The 20884-nt window shown below is 43.3% G+C and overlaps 1 protein-coding gene across 1 annotated transcript in view; it reads right to left on the bottom strand.

The window, feature by feature from the left end:
* Positions 1-20884, bottom strand: part of TOP1 (DNA topoisomerase I) — a 63362-nt gene that overhangs the window by 28453 nt on the left and 14025 nt on the right. The window contains exon 3 of the mRNA XM_032217892.1: positions 2654-2750. Coding sequence (XP_032073783.1) covers positions 2654-2750 — 97 coding nt within the window. The remainder of the gene's footprint in view (positions 1-2653; positions 2751-20884) is intronic.

Below are 20884 nucleotides of genomic sequence, written 5' to 3'. Positions count from 1 at the left end.
TTATACTGATAGAGGAAGGAATACTAGTTGTTCATTAGCTTAAACTTTCTATTTCTTTTCTAGTAACAGTAAAGCCAGTCTGCTTAAGAGAAATCAATAAAATTCACAAGTAACTGCATTTCTCTGACATAATTGCAGGCATACGTGTGCTTTGTTTAATGTAACTCAATTAAAATGATCTTCAATACAACACTAACTGGAATTCTCAATGGTGTAATCCCAACTCAGTGAGGAGCATGTAAAGTTAAAGAAAACAATGCAATTATAACACTACAAGTACCACTCAGTTTCTTTAAATTACTCAATACTTTCTCTTTAAAGAAAAATAGCAATACAAACATTTCAGTAACACATCTTTGTTTAATTACTCACCAGGGAAACCCAGTAAATGTGTGCAGAGAGAATAAAGGCACCCCAGTCTTTTCTCCAGAGGAATTCTCTCAGCAACTATTTTACTGAGTTCTCCCACCCCCAAAATAGCATTTCCCACTAATATTTAAATTAGATGCTACTTAAATCCTGCTGATTCTTTTAGGATACTTTATACTCCTGGAGTATAAAGTATCCTTATTTTCCCTTTCATTTTTTAAATCTTTCATACATAATTTTAGTAGCAGCAATACATATGTTCAATATGTACAAAATTATGCTTATGGAGAAGACAAATGAGTAAGACACATCCCAATTCATAGTTAAATTGACTACGCTTTCCAAACTATGGAAATATGATGGTTGAATTAAGATCCAGAAAAGGCCAAGTCTAAGCTCTTGGATAGCCTATCCAGAAGTAAATTTCACAGTATAGAAAAAAATGTATAATGTTCAGCTGTTACCAGTCATTTATATTAATATGAAAAGCAGACACTTCATAAGCACAAAGACAAACTTGCATTTTAAAAAAATTGCCTCCTTTTGAGCCTCTTTTAAAACAGTGATTAGACCAGGGGTGTCAAATTCACATCATCATGGTGGCGTCACGTGACATATCCCCCCCCATTTTTACTAAACTGGGTGTGGGTGTGGCTAGCGTGTGACGCATCCGGCCCATGGGCTGGGAATTTGACAGCCCTGGATTATCCTGACTCCAACAAATATTCAATTACTCACAAGCAAAGCATATGCTAAGTAATATTTTGACCCCCCCCAAAAAAAACCTAAAATAGGTGATTACATAAACATTACATAAAACATATTAACTGTGAGGAAATACTATATTATCTGACATTTTATAACTAAACTATATTAAAAACATGTTCAATTAGTTTCTATTCTGTGAAAGACAAATTTTGCTTCTGTAGTTTTTAACAGAAGTCTTAGTACAGCATTCTGAAATAAATGCAACAGTGCAGGGCACAAGTCAATAAGCTATGTTTCCCCTCTGATTTATGAAAGCACAGAGTTTAAATGAAAATGAAAGCTAAAAATTCCCACATTTCTGCTCCAAAAGGCACGCTATGTGTTGATTCACAGGAAGGCAAGTACTCTGAATATTTATTTTCATATATTTATTCTTTAATAGAAATTAACATACACACAAATTTATAAATGGGCATATAAATATTTCTTCTGAAAGTATTTCTATTGAGCTTTAGGAATTATGAAAAAAGATATAATTACTTTAATGCCTTTGCCAAAGATATATTTTCAATGTGTGATTTAAAAATGAAAAAAAAAATCAAGAATGCCATGAAGGCTACATTGCTTTCTTTTAAGCCTAATTAACATCCAGGTTCTTTCCAACTATATTTTGAAATTTCCTTTTTCATGAGCATAAAACATTAAACAGATAGGAGGCCAAATCTTACCTACCTGATGCCTTTTCAATATGTTGGGGCTACCTATAAAGTTATTGGTTATGATTTCTGGAATATTAGGAATTGTACTATATATAGGTTGACCAGTCCTAAAGGCTAAATACATATGATTGATGGAGGAACACGTAAGAGTGCCCAATATATAATTAGCAACATACTATATCTTTAGTGGCCCAAATAATCTAACAGTATTGCGTATTCCTCCATCAATCATAATTAGCAATATACTATATCATTAGTGGCCCAAATAATCTAATAATATTGTAAACTTCAAAATTCTAAGGTCTAGAGACCAAAATCAAGTGCAGGTAGTCCTCGCTACTCATTCAGTGACCATTCAAGCTTACAATATGACCCATCTTCAATTCATTGCAGCCATCACAGTATCCCTGCAGTCATGTGATTGTCATTTGTGATCTTCACAGCCATCTTACAGCAAGCATGTCAATGGGTAAGTTGGCAGGAAGTTCCAAGTCACAATCATGTGACATTGTGCTTAACGGCCTATACTGAGTCGCTTAACTGCAGCTAGGAATGATGTCATCAGTTGGTGCAATCACATGGTGTTGCACTTAACACTTAACAGAGTTGCCAATCCCAATTGCAGTTAGTAAATGAGGATTGACTATATCTTTGCAAATTCTACACTAAGATTGGAGTCAGAAGTTGTAGAAAGAAGGGTACTATGATATAATTTTAGAGGTTAAAATATAATTGCATTTATAACCGCTATGAATATTGAAGTCACTTCTTTGCATCTTTTTTCCTTTTCTATTTTTCTTCATTTTTAAAAAACTTCTGTGGGTTGCGTTCTTTTTCTTTCTTACACTTGACCTTACCTATTACTGTACTTGGATTTTTCTCTGTCTTTATCCTTCTTGTGCTCTTTGTGTCGATGTTCTCGGTCTTTGTGTTTATCTTTATGTTTGTGCGAATCTGTGAACAGAACAGCAAAGAAAGGAATTAAGAAATAAAACAAGGAAATAAAGCAGTTGTCTAAATTTCTATGATGCTACTAATTAGACATTGCCACCCCAGGCTCTGAGACACATACTATCAATGTTGTCTTGGTGGCTAGAGATTGTAAAGGTCTTCATGGGAGAAAAGGTAAATTTAAACAAAAGCAACACAGAATTGCTATTTGCACATCAGGATTTTTTCACTGACACCAGATTTGTCTCTCAAGAAGCCCCGTGATAGAGGTGGTTTACAATTTGGAAGCCCTTTAGTATTCTTTGTTCGTGTTTAAAGCAGCCAGAGGCTGTGTGGCTAGTGAGGGTCTTTGCCCAACTATGGTATGTAATTTTTGGCCTTACCTGATCTAGGACGTCCTAGCTACAGTAATTTATGTCTTGCAATTGATTTACGTAAGTGCGCCTTAAAAGACTAGAAATTGAAACTTGTCAAAAATGCAGCACCTCATGTATTAACTGGGAACATGTAATGCCAAGGGTCCTGCACTGGTTCTCAATTCTGTTCTGTGTACAATTAAAGTACAGCCCTTAATCTATAAAATCAACAATAGCTCGGCACTTAGATATGCCTTGTCCAATCTTCAACTGTGGCAAACTGTCTCTTTCTCTCTGGCTATACCTAGTAGTGTGCAAGTCAGCATTTTTATTCTGCATAGGCACAAGAGACTGAATTGGTTACCAGTCTGTTTCCAGGTCAATTCAAGATGCTGGTTTTGAGTATTAAAATCCTACATAGTATACGACCAGTTATCTGAGGAACTGCTTCTCCTCAATTGTATCTGCCTGTACACCAGAAATAGTAGAAAAAACATGTTATGGGTTTCATCAGCTAGAGGTAGGCTCTAGGTGTCTAAAGTGAAGCTTTTGATTTTCCAAAGGACCCTCAAGACATTCAAAGGTCCTTTGGAAAGTCCAAAGTGATGAACCTAGCTTCACTTCAAGTCCTGGGGATTGGAGAATTAAGTATCTCTGTTATTATTAACATCCCTTTGACCAATATTTCTTTTAGATGTTCTCTTTAATGTTTTAAATAATTGTAACTTTCATTGGAATTCACAGCATTTTTCTCTTTTTGACATTGCAATTGCTTTGCCAAACAGATTTAAAATGAAATTCTGACTTTCTCAAGAGTACCACATGTCCTTAATGAAAACTGATCTCCCATAAACCTGGGGCTAGGAAACTGTTATCCTCAGAATCCCACTATTCTCTTAGCAACTGCTTCCTAATCTATTTTGTATATGCAGATGGGGGGGGGGGATGAAATCTAGCTATGCTACAATTTTGAGCATTATTCATGCTATATCCATTTGACTAGTTGATTTTTCCAATGAATCAAAACACTCCAGATGAAACTTGCTTTGGAATCACCACTCAATAAAGTATGGTGAGGCTAGATCATTTAACAAAATAATTTCTAACACATTGTTAATTTAGCCATAAGGAGGCATAAGGAAGTATTGGTGTTCAACATGACTTTTTAAATCTTCTGTTAATGCAGCAAATTTGTTTTCACTAAACCATGTTACTTTGCTTGGTTTCCTAAATATACTAGTATCTCTACTCCATTTTCATGTTTGAATTAATAAACTAGGAATGTAATTATATAGTAATCTTCACAGCACAAGATAAAAACCTAGGATTTATTTCTATTATTGCAATTGAGCCATATAAGATTTACAGAGTAAAATGAGGTAGAGGTGGGTAGATATGAAAAGAATAAGCAATGATTTAATTTTTATACTCTATGCTTAGCTACAGGCTTAGCTAAGATAAGTCTGTAATTAGAAGGCAATTTTATACATTTTCCAGAGAACAAATCCCAGCAAACCATTAGAATTTAACTTTTCAATGAATATGTATAGGATTGTGTTGTTAACTGGAGGGCAATGAAATACATTTATATATCACAGATAATTAAAGCTAATTTTCTAGTGTCTATATAAGAATATTTGCTTTTAAGTTTTTTAAAAATTAAAATAAACACCTTAAGAATTAGAAAAACTTTTTCCTTCATTACACAAAACACTTTTCCAAAAGTTCTTTGTACAAAATGTAGGTAAAATACTTTAAGACAATTCAAATGTCCCTGTTGTTATTGGATCTGCTAAACAATACAATCATAAAGTGTGATGTCACATGAACACATTGCTGAATGATGGTAATCCCAGTGATCCTGGCTGTCACTGTAACTCTGGGACTGTGAATCATTTTACGAGGACCATGACATGGGAAGAGTCCTAGGCAAGTAGGCTGGCAAAAGCTGTAGGTAGATGGGCAGGTGCCACAAGCAGGCACTGTGAAAAGCAAGCAGGCAGGCAGGTGCCACAAGCAGGTGATATGGAGCACAGGAGGAGTGCACAGGAAGGCACTACAGAATCCAGGTGGATGGACAGGTACTTCCTCCCAGCTCCCCCATTTCTACTCTGGTACAATGCCTCCCAACAGACTTACAAGTGCAATTTAAAGTGCTGGCATTCACCTACAACGTTCGCTTTAGTGAGCACAGGACAAAATCTTTGTTTGAAAGGTATCTGCCTGTTTTGCACATCCTGACAATAAGGGCATGCTTATGAGACCCAATATGCCTTCTGTATGGGAAATCTGCCTTTTGGAATGATATTTTTTCTGGATGTATAGTCGGTCCCAACCATATAGTCCATGCTGCTGCCCCCAGCAGCACTCTATAAATCTCCATATGGTTATGCATGCCTTTCATTGGAAAAAAAATGGGTCTGTTTTCGCAAATTACTTTGATCAAGTGCTGTGCCAGCAGAAACAAAGTTAGGTGCTGGAGATTGTCAGCGATTTCCTTCTCCAACACATGGATAAATACACCTGGAAACATCTACCTACCTACCACCTACCTACTCTCTCTCTCCCTATCTACCTACTGTATTTTTTTTCTCTCTATCCCTTTTATCTACCTACCTACTCTCTCTCTCTCTACCTACTGTATTTCTCCCTCCCCCTCTTTCCCTACCTACCTACTTTATTTCTCTCTATCCCTCTACATACCTACCCATCCTTTCTCTCTCTCTTCCTACCTACTGTATTCCTCCCTCTCTCTATCCCTCTACCTACCTACTCTCTATTTCTCTCTCTCTATCCCTTTATCTACCTACTTACCTACCTACCTACCTACCTACCTATTTCTCTCCCTACCTATCTACTGTATTTCTCTATCTATTTTTCTCTCTATCCCTTTATCTACCTACCTAACTATTCTCTCTCTCTCCCTACTTACCTACTGTATTTCTCTCTCTTTATCTCCCTCTCTATCCATCTATCTTCCTACCTACTTTTTTTTTTAAAAAAATCCTCTTCAAAACCTTGGTGCATATTATACTCTGAAAAATATGGTAATAAAAATATAACTGTACTAATTTCAATATTGTTTCATAATTGGTGTTTTCCCTTTGGAAGACAATGGAAAAAGTAGTCTTTCCTATTCTGTGAAAATATTTGCACAAAGATAAACTCATTGGATTTTTGATAGCAAATGAATTTGAAGGAACACAGGAATACATGAATAGTTAAGAATGAAAAAGGGGATCAAGATCCCATTTTATCTTCTACTAGGTTTTACTTAACACAATTTAGCACAAAATTGTTTAATCACTTCCTGTGACCATACAAAAGTTATTTCTTCAACCTAATTACAGATGATCACAATTTCCTTTTGAGAATCAATCTGGTGTAGTAGTTAAGACAGACTAGAAACTGGGAGACAATTCTATTCCTGCCTTAGGCACAAAATGAATGAGGTGACCTTGGGCCAGTCACTCTCTTAAAATGCGAGGAAGGAGGCAAGGACAAATCAGTTCTGAAATCTTGCCAAGAAAACTGCAGGGACTTGTCCAGATAGTCTGCAGGAATCAACCTTGATTTGGTGGAAGAAAAGATGAGTGGGATAAGTATTTTTTCCCCTCATGCTGCTAAATACTATTTTAGGAAGAATGTAGGCATGCTGGCCACTTTCAGATATTTTCTGCTACTGTTCCCTATTTAAAATCTCTGGGCAGTCTGGATAGGAGCAATTGGAGTCAAAAACTTGGGAAAATCATGATTTAGTGTTACACTGAAATGTAGCTATATTTTCTGGGGTTTTTTTCCCAACCAATCCTCAAAGTCGCATTACAATTATAAAGAAATGTTCCATCAACCTTCAGCCTGTGTGTAATTTTCATTTCTCTTTTGTTCCAGATAAATTATTCATAAAGTATTCAAGAGAGCTCTTCTTTTGGGCCAGCTGATAATTTAGAACACACCTGCTATCTATCCTTTTATACACTTTTGTTGGAAGCTGCAGCTATGAGTATCATCAGCTACTTATTAGAAATCAAATTTACACTTCACAAAGCATTCTTTTTATAGACAGATGATGATAGATAGATAGATAGATAGATAGATAGATAGATAGATAGATAGATAGATAGATAGATAGATGGATGGTGGGAGAGAACATTTTTTTAAAAAATGTCCTATGTAAGTTACTATTTAAAACAAATGATTCAAAGACTCAATTGCTAGGCAGGGTTTTAGAGATGGTACAATTAATTTTATTGCTTCAGAAACAATCCATTCAGAGACTTCAAATTATTATTCTCCAGAGGTAACCGATTTGGAACATCAAAGTGATGCCAGCATATATCTGCTTAAATTATCTCCGTAAAGATTTGTAAGGAGATGGACTGTGCTTACAATATTATTGAGAGATGGTTGACTTTCAGCCTTTCTTAGCTTAGGAATAGCCAGATATGCAACAATGTCTCATATATGCCTCCCTACATCTCTCTTAAACCTACACTTGGTAGGTTGGGAATGACTCTAGGATTGTTTAATACAGATTTTAGCATTCAAGAATAAACACACTAATTTCATACTGCTAGTTCTTCTGGAGAAGAACACACATAGTCAGTAGTCAATAGACAATAATTCATTCTCTTCTAAAGCTAGGAGGTACTGGTAGTCCTCTAAAGCTACCACTTGAATACTGCATCCAGTTTTGGTCACCACATTGTAAAAGAGATGTTGAGGCTCTAGAAAGTGCAAAGGAGAGCAACAAAATGATTAGAGGACTGGAAGCTAAAACATATAAACAACAGTTGCTGAAATTGGGTATGTCGAGTTTAATGAAAAGAAGGAATAGGGGTTACATAATAGCAGTGTTCCAGTATCTTAGGTGTTGCCACAATGAAAGAGTCAAGCTACTCTCCAAAGCACCCAAGGGAAGGACAAGGAGTAATGGATAGAAACTAATCCAGGAGGGAAACAACCTAGAACTAAGAAGAACTTTCCTGACAGACAGAACAATTAATCAATGGAACAACTTGCCTCCAGAAGTTATGAATGCTCTAACACCGGGAGTTCTTAAGAGATTGGACAATCATTTGTCTGAAATGGTATAGGGCAGTAATGGCAAATCCTTTTGGCACCAAGTACCCAAACCGGAACACACGTGCTCATCTTTGTGTATGCCAGAGCCCCGGAAACTCAAATACCACCTGGTCTTTTGATTTCCGGTCCATGCATGCGTGGCGGCCAGCTGGTCTTTGTGTGCGCCGGAGCCCCAGAAACTTGAATACCTGGTCTTCTGGTTTCCAGCACACGCATGCGTGCCGGCCAACTGTTCTTTGGGTTTCCAGTGCTCCGGCACATGTGAAGAGTAGCTGGCCAGCACACATGCTAGAAACTAGAAGAGCAGCTGGAGACAGCGCGCATGCCCAGAGAGAGGGCTCTGTGTGCCACCTTTGGCACACGTGCCATAGGTTTGCCATCACGGGTACAGTTTCCTGCCTGAGCTGGAGGTTGGACTAGAACGTGACCCGTCAAAACCGCGGTAGAATAAAGTGCGCCCGACGAAAGCGCGTACGTGACGTCATCAGCAGCGCGACAAATAAAATTAAAAATAAATTAAATTAAAATTAAAATAAAATTAAAGCAAGCCGATTCACATAAAGGTAAGGATTAGGGTTAGGGTTAGGTTTAGGGTTAGGTTAAGGGTTAGGTTTAGAGTTAGGTTAAGGGTTAGGCTTAGGGTTAGGTTTAGGGTTAGGTTTGGGGGGGTTAGGTTTAGATTTACGCGTTACTAGAAGACCTTCAAGGTCACTTCCAACCCTGTTCTTCTATGTGATGGAGAACCTATGGCATGTGTGCCACAGGTGGTACACAGACCCATTTCTAAGGGCACACAAGGCATTGCACTGTCAGCTCCAGCATGCGCTGATTTTAGCCTTCATGTGTGGCCGTTTTTCAAAAAATAGCCCTACGGGCAACCCGGACGTCTGTTCCTGAAATTCCGGTTTGTGCTATGGGGCGGTTTTTGCCCTCCAGAGGTTTTAGGAGGCTTCATTGAAGCCTCTGGAGGGGAAAAAACGACCCAACATGCAAACAGGAAGCCAGAAAATGGGCAGTTTCTGGCCTCCAGAGGGACTGGAGGGGGGGAGGCAGTTTTTGCCTTAGAAAGCCTGGGGAGGGCAAAAAGCGGACCTACCAGAAGTCGAAAAATGAGTTATGGGGTGGGCATGCGAGCGTGTGCTTTTGGCACCCAAGGGAAAAAGGTTTGCCATCACTGTTCTATATTTTTAAAAAAGTAGATTAGGATCAAGTAATACAAGGGAAGTTGGCCCCGCCATCCCCCAAGCTTGTCCTTCCTCCTCCCTTGTGGGCAGGGCTAACAGAAAGAAGGGGGCGGCGTGGGGAAACGCTTTCCCTTGGCAAGTGCCTAGCACAACAGCCCAGCGGAGGGGAGGGAATTAAAGGCCCGTCACCATTGGTGAGAGTTGGGACAGCGGAGAGCGTGGCCTGGTTCTTGCAGTGGAATGCTGTAGGCCGCCTTTGAAACACACCGCTTTGTTTCCTGTGCCTTCCCCAGGTAGCGATGGCTGGAATAATTGGGGGGGGGGGGAAGCAGAGGCATCAGGGCTGCTCTCTCCCTCAGCAAGCTGAGGGAGAGAGCACTGAGAGTTGCGGGTAAGTGCCAGAGGGTCACAAGACACACCCATTTCCAGCACACACTTCTCTGTCCTGAAGTAAGATTGAGTGGGGGGAAGAGAGCAGGGGGAAGGGTAGGAGAAGCCTGGCTGGTCTTCCTTTGGTGTGGGGAAGATCTAATATCCCCTCCATGGTCCACCTGCTGCTCTCGCAGTGCCTTGCGCAGCAGAGCAAAAGCACACTTTACAATGAGGGGGACTGGATCCCCTCCTCCTGGAGATCATTCCCTGCCCCACTCGCCCCTGGAAACATACACTCTCCTGGAGTGGAGAGCAGGTTGTGTATCCAGCACTAACAAACCCAAGTAGCCACCTGCCTTTTCCCACCAGTCAGGCAGCGAAAGAAAAAGCGGGGGGTGGGGAGGGGACAGATTCGGCCATCACTAAAGACATCACCCATCAGTCAGTCTCCCTCTGTGTGTTTGTATGTGAGTGTCTGTGTGTCTATATCTCGCTCCCTGTCTCTGCGTGTCTTCTCACTCTCTCGGAAAGCCCTGCATGCTCTCCTTGCTGCTCAAGACCTCCTGGCTGGCTGTGGCGGGGCTAGGAGGGTGCGCAATGAAGGGGGAGGGGGGAGGGAAGCCTCCACCACAGTTGTGCTCATTCCTCAGCCAGCCCGGATTTCCAAAAGGAAGAAAGAAAAATGGGTAGTGAAAAGCCCCAAGGAGAGCACACAGGGCTTTCCAAGAGAGTGAGAAGAGACACAGTGACAGGGAGCCACAGAGAAAGGGGGGGGGAGAAAGAGAGAGAGAGGTGAGGGAGAGGGGGGATGAGAGAGAGATAACAGAGAGAAAAAGAGAGAGGTGAGAAGGAGGGAGGGGGAGACAGAGAAAAAGAGAGAGAAAGAAAAAGAAATGAGAGAAAGGGATTGGGAGATAGAGATAAAAAGAAAGACAGAGATGAGAGAAAGATGTGAGGAAGGGAGATGAGAAAAAGAAAAAGGAGAGAAAGGTATGAGAGGAAGGAACACAGAGGGAGATACTCATTTCCCATAGAAAAGAAAACACAGGGAGCCACAAAACCTGGGTAGACATGGCTGGGGGGGGGGGTTGTCATGTAACTGGGTGGGAGTGAATGATGTTAATTTGTTTGTTGCTCTATTACAGAAATATTGGTGTCTGTATCCCATTATACACATTGGGTAAACAATAAAAGGAAAAGATAAAACTACAAACGTTATAAATTTAATATTCTACAAAACAATTGTTTTTGGCTTTTTCCCACAATGTCCACATGTGGTATAATGATGTAGGATACAGATTATTATTCCTGTACATAGACAGAATAAAAAATTAAGGCCTCTTTACAGGGCTTGTATGAATAAACTAATATATAGTTGTCATTGTCATCATCATCATCTTAGCCACTGTCTAACTACTGCAGGATAAAGACCTCTTCTGCATGTTTCAAACCTAAGCTTTTGTTTGCCAATTGGGCCTGCAAGATTTAATATTAATATACTATATTAATAGACAAGTATTACTAATGATATTGTGTACCAGGAATTACTTAGAACAAGTATGATAATCAATATTTATAATAATTTATTAAACAAATCTATCAAAAATGGGTAGAATTTCAATCCTTGACTTAACGTACATTTCAATGGATAAAAAGTGTTGTTTTATAACATTCAGATTAAAATGAAAATGGGTAGAGCAGCCCACAGAAAACTTTATTTGCCCTTAAAATGTAGCTTGCCAAAATATTTCGAAAGAATCTTATAATTCCATTGATGTCAGTAATTTTTATCAGTCCTTTTACCCTTTAACAATAACTTTATCTCCAAGAAAAATTCTACCATTGTAATGGATACAAAGGGCTTGCTTAGATAAGACTGCTAGTTCATTCCGCAAGAATCACATCCAGACAGTTCAGACATCTCCTTTTGCTATGTATAAGCCCAAGACAGATCTTGCCACAGTGAAATGTTATCAGGGAACAGGATGAAGCAACTTTAAGATTAAGATATAGTATAACTTAACCAGAATTTGGTATCTTAATTCATTCTATTAAAACAGATATGTTACAGTCAAAACAAGTCATATCTGGAATAAAATATTTTGTATGTGTAATACACAATAGTGCCTTGATCTTACCGTAATACAAAAAACATTCCTTGCATACGTTTTCAAGTAGTTTGGTGAGTACTGCAGCTGTTCAGATCTTTTCATGTATTCTGGAATTCATTAGTCAGAATTGCATGTATTCATTCTTAACAAAGAACATTTTGGAAACTAGAAGGTTGTAATAGTGCTGATTCCAAAACCTGGTTCAATGTTTCAGGTTCCCCTTTTCACTCCAAGCATTTAATGAAAATTAAATGTGAACAGCTCTCACTATAGTAATTTTATAAACTACTAGTTTACATAATGAGAACATATGCATAGGATTGAGTATACACATCTTCAAGGATGCATTTCAGCACTTAATGTAGCTAATTTCTGAGTGAACTGTTTTGCCAAGTTATGCTTTCACTCTGTCAAATCAGTGGAACTGTAAGTGCAATAGAATGGTATTATCACTCTTTTTCATATACTCTGATGTTTTTCTTTTCTTAATGTTTTATGCAAAGCTATCAGGATATTAATTTTCAAAAGCAGCAGTTTTCAAAGATTTAACTAACAGCTATGTAAATTCTTTTCTGGCTAGAATTATAAAAAAAAAAGTTTAACTAAAATTGGCAGACTTCTTGTTAAGAATTATGCTTTAACTGAACTAACATTCTCACTAAAATAAGGAGAATTTTTGGAGGCCAACAGCATAGTAATCTGCCAAGATTTATCAGCACAATTATTTTAAAATAAAATTAAACAGAAAAATTATTGTGAATCATGTTGCACATTCATTGCAATTTTCACATTTTGTGCTGACAATGCACCAAGAAAATGACTAAAATCCAGTGAGAGACATTTTAAACTACATTTTAGGCGTGAAGTTCTCATTAATAGATGGAAAGCAATTCCATAACTGGAATAAGTGCAGTTCAGGATACTGAGATATTTATTCTCAGATAATTCCTTAGTATTGTATCAGTGTTCTTATCTACAGATGTGCTTAAGAAATTATTGACTATTCCAATGTCACAAAGCATAAATGGGAGACACATTACTCCACCATTTATTCCATCATGAAATCATGAGACACCAGGACAACTTTCATCTTTTGAAAAAGCTTGTCACTATATAAATAAATGTTTTAGCTTAGGATATGGAAACAAATGCCAAACTTGTGAAGGGTTAATGAGATGAAGAATACTATATTTTTAAAACTAGTTTTGACCTGACTTCAGTTTTGTACTTCAAAGTTTGTTTTGTGATCTCTATCTATTCAGAAATCATGTAATGAATATGTTACATGCATATAATAATACTACAACTTCCCTGAAGAAGAGCCAAACAACCCCATTGTATTTATTTTCATGGCAGAGCAGTACAGAAAAAGAGGAAATACATCTGGATTGTTGAAGCCACAAAGGTGATGCTTTGTTAACTCCTCTAAATATAAGAAAGGATTCTTTTCCTGATCACAGACATTTCTACAACAAAGGAGCAGAAAGTGGACAGCAATAAGCATCTCCATATACTGTCCTAATTAGTCCACTATGCATCTTTGTGTTGTGGCAGGTGACAGATGGCTTGGCACACATTTTGTGCCCCAAAATAACATATAAACAGAAATGTAAATTTGCAAGAAATTTTAAAGTCATGAGGGAAAAAATATTTTTTTTCTTCCATTAATGCCAGTATTCCCTAAAGAGGAAAAGAAATGTTATCTTACATATGACATTTACATTTCACAATGATTTGTGTACTACAACTGTAACAATCTGATACAATAAATAATATTACGTAGAGCCAGTGTGGTCCAAAGACATCTCCATGGTCATATGGCCAGCATGACTAAATGCCAAAAACGCATGGAACACTGTTACCTTCCCACCAAAGTTGGTCCCTATTTTTCTACTTGCATTTTTACATGGTTTTGAACTGCTAAGTTGGAGGAAGCTGGGACAAGTAACAGGAGCTCACTCCATTATGCAGCGCTAGGGATTCGAATCGCCAAACTGCCGATCTTTCTGATCGACAAGCTCAGTGTCTTAGCCACTGAGCCACCGTGTCCCTTACGTTCTCCTTAATAAGCCCTAAATTTATGTCTAAAATTAAAGGAAATGTTTAATGTTTTACTATAATATTATCCTATTTTGGACTGACAGTTGGTCTTATTTGAACTGTTGTTTTAGAAGGTTTTGCAGGATTAGCCAGGATTGGGTATTGTGATGTCCAATTGGCCTCGAGACAGAGTTAAAATTGAAGCCACGCCTCTGTGCTCCTTGCTTCTGGTTCCCAGTTTCAACGAGTCAAGACTACTTCAAACACCTGAAAACAACTCATAAGGGAAAACACCCTACCCCCTGAACTCCCCAACCCCTGGACCAACACTAGGGCAGGAACTTGGCTAATCCTGCAAAACCTCCTAAAACAACAGTTCAGGTAACACCAACTGTCACTTTCCAGAGGAATTTTGCAGGATTAGCCAGGATTGGGACATACCCAAGTTAAGGTCCCTCGGGGGGGCATTATTGGTCCTGGGCTCCCCATATGCTACCACCTGTGACAAAACGCCGCATCAGCCATGCAAACTTGTCTAATCTGTAGTGTCTGATAAAGGGAGACAGGGAGGCCAACGTGGCAGCTCTGCAAATCTCCATGGTAGATACCTGTGTGGCCTAGGCCGAGGTAGCCGCACTCCTGGTGGAGTGTGCTGTGATGCCCTGGGGCACCGGAAGGTGCTGAACCTCATAGGACAATGCGATGGCAAGTTTGATCCACCTCCCTATAGCCAAGGAGGACACCCTCTTCCCCAGGAAAGAAGGATAAAAGGAAACGAAGAGCGCCTCAGATTTCCTGAGTCTCTCCGTGCACCTCAGGTAAATGCGCAAGGCACGCCTGACATCCAGCCGATGCCAAAGGTGCTCCCTATCATGAGATGGTTCTGGACAAAAATCCGGTAATGCCACCTCCTGTGATTTGTGGAAAAGGGAATTAACCTTGGGAATAAAGGTCGGATCCAGTCACAGGACGACCCGATTATTGTGGAAAGGACAACGCCCCCAGTTCAGAGATGCGACGGGCTGAGGTGACCGCCACAAGGAACACTACCTTAAGGGTTATGAACTTCAGGTCAACCATCCTCAGAGGTTCGAATGGTGCTCCTGTCATAGCTTGGAGAACCGTAATGAGGCTCCATGTTGGAAACCTGTGAACTACCGGGGGACGGAGATTCCCTGCACCCTTCAGGAACCTCTTAGTTAGCAGAACCTGGGAATGTGGAAGGAGCCCCTCTCCCCGAATGATCGTGGAGAGGTCCGCCACCTGTCTCCTGAAAGTGCCACATGAGAGCCCCCTATCCAATCCATCTTGGAGGAACTCCAAGATGTGCGGTTCAGAAGCCTCACGGGGATTTGCTCCAAAGACCCGGCACCACTCTGCAAAGACCCAGGTGGAATCATAAATCCTAGTGGTGGAACCCTTGCATGAAGCCTCAATTGTGGAGATCACCCTCTGTGAAAGCTGGGCGGCCCTCAGGCACTCCCGCTCAATCTCCACACGGCTAACTGCAGCCACTGTGGCTCGAGATCCACCAGGTTCCCCTGCCTGAGGTCCATATCCCTCCCCGGAATCCTCCACGGGTGTGACACTGACAGGCACATTAGGTCCGCAAACCACGCCTGACTCGGCCAGTAGGGAGCCACTAATATGAGCTCCGCCCTCTCTGTTATCACTTCCCAAACTACCCCAGGGAGAAGGGGAGGTATAGAGCAAGCCCTCAGGCCATGGAATCCGAAGCACGTTGACTCCCTCTGTCCCCCAAGCTGGGAACTGAGAGAAGAACTGATCCACCTGAGCGTTCTGTGTGGCAAACAGGTCCATCTCCAGATGGCCGAACCCGGAGCACATGGCCTGGAACAGTTTCAGAGAAAGGCTCCACTCTCCGTGATTGACCGTGGACCGACTGAGCCAGTCGGCTTGATGGTTGTTCACTCCTGTGATGTGTTCCGCCCTGACCGATCGAAGATTCCTCTCTGCCTAGGCGCCGAGTGCCATCACCTCGGTTCAAAGAGCCCTGGAGTGTGTGCTGCGCTGTCGGTTGACATAGGCCTTCACTGCTACGTTGTCGGTCAGCACCAAGACGTCTCGATCCCAAACATGGTCCTTGAAGTGCCATAATGCCAAATGAATCACTTGCAGTTCCAGCCAATTTATATTGTGTTGGAGGTCCAGCCACGTCCAACGCCCCTGCGCCATCAGGGACTCCAAGAGAGCTCCCCACCCTTACAAGCTGGCATCCGTTGTCAGGATGAGGGGCTCCGGCTCCCTGAACTCGCAGCCCTCGTGTAGCGCTGGGGAGAGCCAATGACAGCTGCACCTGTGGTGTCACTGGAACCTTTTCCTCGGAATTGCTGGAGTTGAACCTCTAATGTGGCAGGAGATGCCACTGGAGCAGCCTCACGTGAAGACCAGCCCTAGGCACCACGTCTATGCAGGAAATGAATTTCCCCAGCAAGCTGGAGGAGCAAAATGTTGACTTCTAACTTGTCTAACTAAGGCTAACAAACTAACTTTACGGTCGTGGGACCGGAACACCTTCCCCAGCCTGGAATCTATGATGGTCCTCAGGTGAGGAATCCTGGTGGAGGGAACGAGGGAACTCTTATCTAGGTTAACCAAAAAACCTAACTGCTGTAGTGTGGATACCACCAATGAAATATCCTCCCTCACCCACTCAAACGATGCTACTTGGACTAAGATGTCATCAAGATAGCATTGAATCCTGACAGAGCGCTCACGGAGGGAAGCCGCCACCACGGCTAGGACCTTGGAGAAGGTCCGAGGCGCCGAAGCCAAATCAAACAGTAAGGCCCTGTACTGATAGTGCCTAGCCAAAATAGGAGAACCTGAGATACTTACGATGGCCAGGGAAGATGGGGATATGGAGGTAAGCCTCTGTCAGGTCGATGGAGGCCATGAACTCTTTGCGCCTCACCCCCGCCAAGATGGCTTTAAGGGATGCCATCTTGAATCTCCTATAGACTAAATTAAAATTTAGCAGTTTTAGATCCAGAATCGCCCTCCATCCCCCCGAACTCTTTGGAACGACAAAAAGGTTGGAATAGAAACCTGATCCCACTTGGTCTGGTGGAACCGGTTCCACTGCCCTAATCTCTAGGTGTCGGATTGCCTGCCTCATGAGAGCGCTTATCCTTCCTCCTGGCGACAGAAAACATCCGAAAGTGGTTCGGTGGAATGGAGAGAACTCTAGGCGCAAGCCAAATCTGATGGTGTTCAGAACCCAGGTGTCAGTGGTAATCTCAGCCCAGGCATCGGCAAACAGAAGCAGCCTGCCACCTATGGGTGGGGTTGCTATTGACCTATCTGTCCCGGCGGTAGGGACGGCCACCTCCCACCCAAAAGGGCCTTTTCCCCTGGGGTTGGAACCTAGGCCTATCCCTGGTGTAGTGCCTATCCAACTGCCTATCTGATCTCGGAAAATACCTGCTGTGTTGAGCATCCTGATTTGACTGATGATAGGACTGCTTCCGAAAATAAGGTGCAGATTTTTGCTCCAACTTCTTTGCGGGCATGGGCATGATCTTCTTTTTGTTCTTGTCCTCAACGAGGATCAGGTCAAATGGGGTACCGAAAAGGGATCCCCCGGAATAAGGTGATGATGCCAGATGCCACTATGCCTTGTTCTCTGCTTGCCACCCCCTCAGCCACAGGAGACGTCGGGAGGTCACAGAGGCCGCCATCGCCCATGAGGCATACTTCATGGCATACAGAGTGGCGTCCGCAGAGAATTGTGCAACAGCAACCAGCTTGTTGAGATCCTGATGAGTATGCACCTCCTCAGGCGGAATCCATTCCTGCATCTGTTGTAGCCAAAGGATTGCTGTGCGGCTGAACTTAGGGGCAGGGATGTCTTCCTTCACTGGAGGAGGCTCTGAGTAAACTGGGACTGGTAGGCCGTAGCAATGCAGGTCCGCAACCACTTGCCTATGGTGGTGGAGGTCACCTTCTTGCCCAGAGACTCCAGTTGGAATGAGACAAACAGGGCCTTGGACTTTCTATTCGGTTGGGTTCTTCTGAGGTAAATTTTCAGAGACCTCCTTATGTCTAGGTGTACCGCTTCCTCTCTAGCGGGCGAGAAGGGTCCAGACAAAAACCAGCTCTTGCAATCTGTGGAAGCATGAACACACCTTAGGTATGAAGGAGGGATCCAACCGCAACACCACTCTGTCCTGGTGAAAGATGCAGAGGTCCTCCTTAGCGGACAGGGCTTGCAGTTGATATCCATCTGGCGGATGTGATGGCCACTAGAAACACCACCTTAAGGGTTAAAAACTTTAGTGACACTGTTCACAATGGCTCAAATGGGGGCCCCGTCAGAGCGTCCAGCACCTTGTGCAAGTCCGGGTAACTGTGTACCGTGGGTGGCTTGAAGTTGGATGCCCCCTTTAGAAACTGCCTTACCAAAGGTTGTTGAGTGAGTGTCTGGGCTCTACCGCACAGAAGCACAGATGAGATGGCCGAGATTTGTCTCCTAATCGTGTTGAGAGCTAGCCCCCTGTCCAGGCCTGCCTGGAGAAATTCCAGCACTAAGGGCACCGTGGCTCTCACTGGGTCCTGTTCCCAGGAGTTACACCATGTGGAAAAGGCCCGCCAGGTCGCGCTGTAAATGTGCTCCATGGAGGGTCTCCGGATGGCCTGGTTAGTTTCTATTACTTGGGGGAGAATCTTTCCTCCCTCAAGATGCTCCGCTCAACCTCCAAGTGGTCAACTGGAGCCATTGGGGTTCCGGGTGCTCCAGTGACCCCTGCCTGAGGGAGATCCTTTCCGGGGGATCCTCCAAACTTTGTCCATCGAAAGCAATTGGAGGTCTGCAAACCATGGCCTCCTGGGCCAATAGGGGGCAATCAGCACCACCTTCGCCCCCTCCCGAAGAATTTTTTGAATGACCCTGGGAATCAGAGGCAAGGGTGGATATGCATAGAGCAGTCCCTGGGGCCATGGGCATCAGAGAGTGTCCGTCCCCCTCTGCTCCCTGGGTCTGGTACCTGGAGTAGAACCTTGGGAGCTGTGGGGGGTGGCAAATAGGTCAACCTCCGGATGACCGAAGCGGTCCATCACCTCTCTGAAGATGGCCAGATGCAACTTCCACTCCGAGTTGTCCACTTCTGCCCGGCTGAGTCAATCAGCTCTGGTGTTGTCCACCCCCGCTATATGTTCTGTCCTTACAGAGAGAATATTCCTTTCGGCCCACTGACCCAGACTTTTGGCCTCCCGCATAAGGGCCTGTGATTTGGTCCCCCCCCCCCGTCTGTTTAAGTGGGCTTTGGTTGCGATGTTGTCTGTGAGGACTAGAATGTGCCTGTCTTTGACAGTGGTGGAATTGTTCTAGGGCCATGCGGACCACCCTGAAGAAGGACCCAAAGTCTTGTCCCTGGGAGTAGGGCCATCTGGAGTAAGGCGCTGTCCTGAACTGTCCCTTCTTTGGGGCTGTGGGAAGCACCTTCCTCTTGTCCTTATTCTCGACCAGGTAGGGGTCCAGAGCTGCGCCAAAAAGAGCATTTCCTGTGAAAGGAGCAGATCACAGGCACCACTTGTGGCGAACATCCGCTTGCCACTGTCTCAGCTACAGCAACCTACGAGATGCAATGGTTGAAGCAATCGCCCTGGAAGCAAACCTGACTGCGAACAAGGTGGCATCCGCCGAAAATTGGATGGCCGCCACCAGCTTATTGATGTCTTGGTGCGCTCTGACCTCAGTAATGGGGATACGTTGCTGCAGTACCTGCAGTCAGAATAGAGAAGACCTGCTGAAGAATGAGGCAGTGGTAGTTGCCTCCTTTGGAGGGTGAGGTCCGCCTTCTTGTCTTCCAACTTCAGAGGCTCCTCTGGTTCCCCTGGCAGAGTAGGTGGGTATGCAGTGCCAATACTGGAACATCAATGGCGGGTTGAGATAGCAACCCGGCCATGTCTTGATCCACATTGAAGTAGGTCTTGTCTGTGGATGTGGGCATGGGCCCCGCTGTGGGGGCAGCCCATTGGCGCTTGACCAACTCAAGAAAGGCCTTGGGAGTTGGCACCATGTTGGTCTCAATGGCCTGCTCATCAAAGATGGTTTCTGCAGAAAACCCCTGGTGCTGAGGTGGTGCTTCTGCTGCTCTGTTTCCGAACTTGGTGGCTGCTTTTGCCTTGAAGTGACTTATACAATGAAGGCTGGAACAACCCGATGAAGGCCTGCTTAGGATGGGGCATGCCTTTGTCTTCGGATAGTTTATCCTCCCCAACTTCCCCCTCCTCGCAATCCAGGTCACTGTCCTCTTGTGATGAGGCTGAGGAGCTAGACCTATCTTCCCCATGGGTTTCCAACCCCTCTGGTATCCTAGGAGAGGATGCCACCTAAGGTTGCATTTGTGGCTGCTGAAATGCCACTGTCATGCATTGCTGGGCCCGCATCATTATGTCTTGAAAATTGGGGAGCCCTGTGGGGGGTTGCTGGCTGGAACCCATGCCCACCTGTATGTGGGGGAAACCAGAGGTGGTAACTCTGTGGGCAGGGCTGATCCCAGGGAAGCTGTATGTGGGGGGGGGGGTTGCCACCCCTGAGGAAGACCCCAAAGACCTGATGTGTCAATAGGGATCCTTGCTTGCAATGTGAGTGTCTTATACATCGAATAGGATTAGGATTAGGATTTATTTCATTTATATGCCGCCCTTTTCCCCGGAGGGGACTCAGGGCGGCTCACAACTCAGTCAAGGGAAAGGAAGTACAAACAGGGGATAAAGACAAACAAACAATACACAATTTAAAACACACAACCACACCACCATACCATTCGAGAAGGGGGGGCAGAAGCTCTTTAGCCACAGGCCTGCCGGAATAGCCAGGTTTTGAGGGCTTTGCGGAAGGCCAGGAGGGTGGTGAGGGTTCGAATCTCCATGGGGAGTTCGTTCCAGAGGGTCGGAGCGGCCACAGAGAAGGCTCTCCTCCGGGTAGTCGCCAGTCGGCATTGGCCGGCGGATGGAATTCGGAG

The sequence above is a fragment of the Thamnophis elegans genome, chromosome 5 (genome assembly GCF_009769535.1).
Source record: "Thamnophis elegans isolate rThaEle1 chromosome 5, rThaEle1.pri, whole genome shotgun sequence".
In the NCBI taxonomy this organism is placed as follows: Eukaryota; Metazoa; Chordata; class Lepidosauria; order Squamata; family Colubridae; genus Thamnophis; species Thamnophis elegans.
Note: the sequence above shows the minus strand (reverse complement) of the source record. Positions and strands in the feature narration are given on the sequence as shown.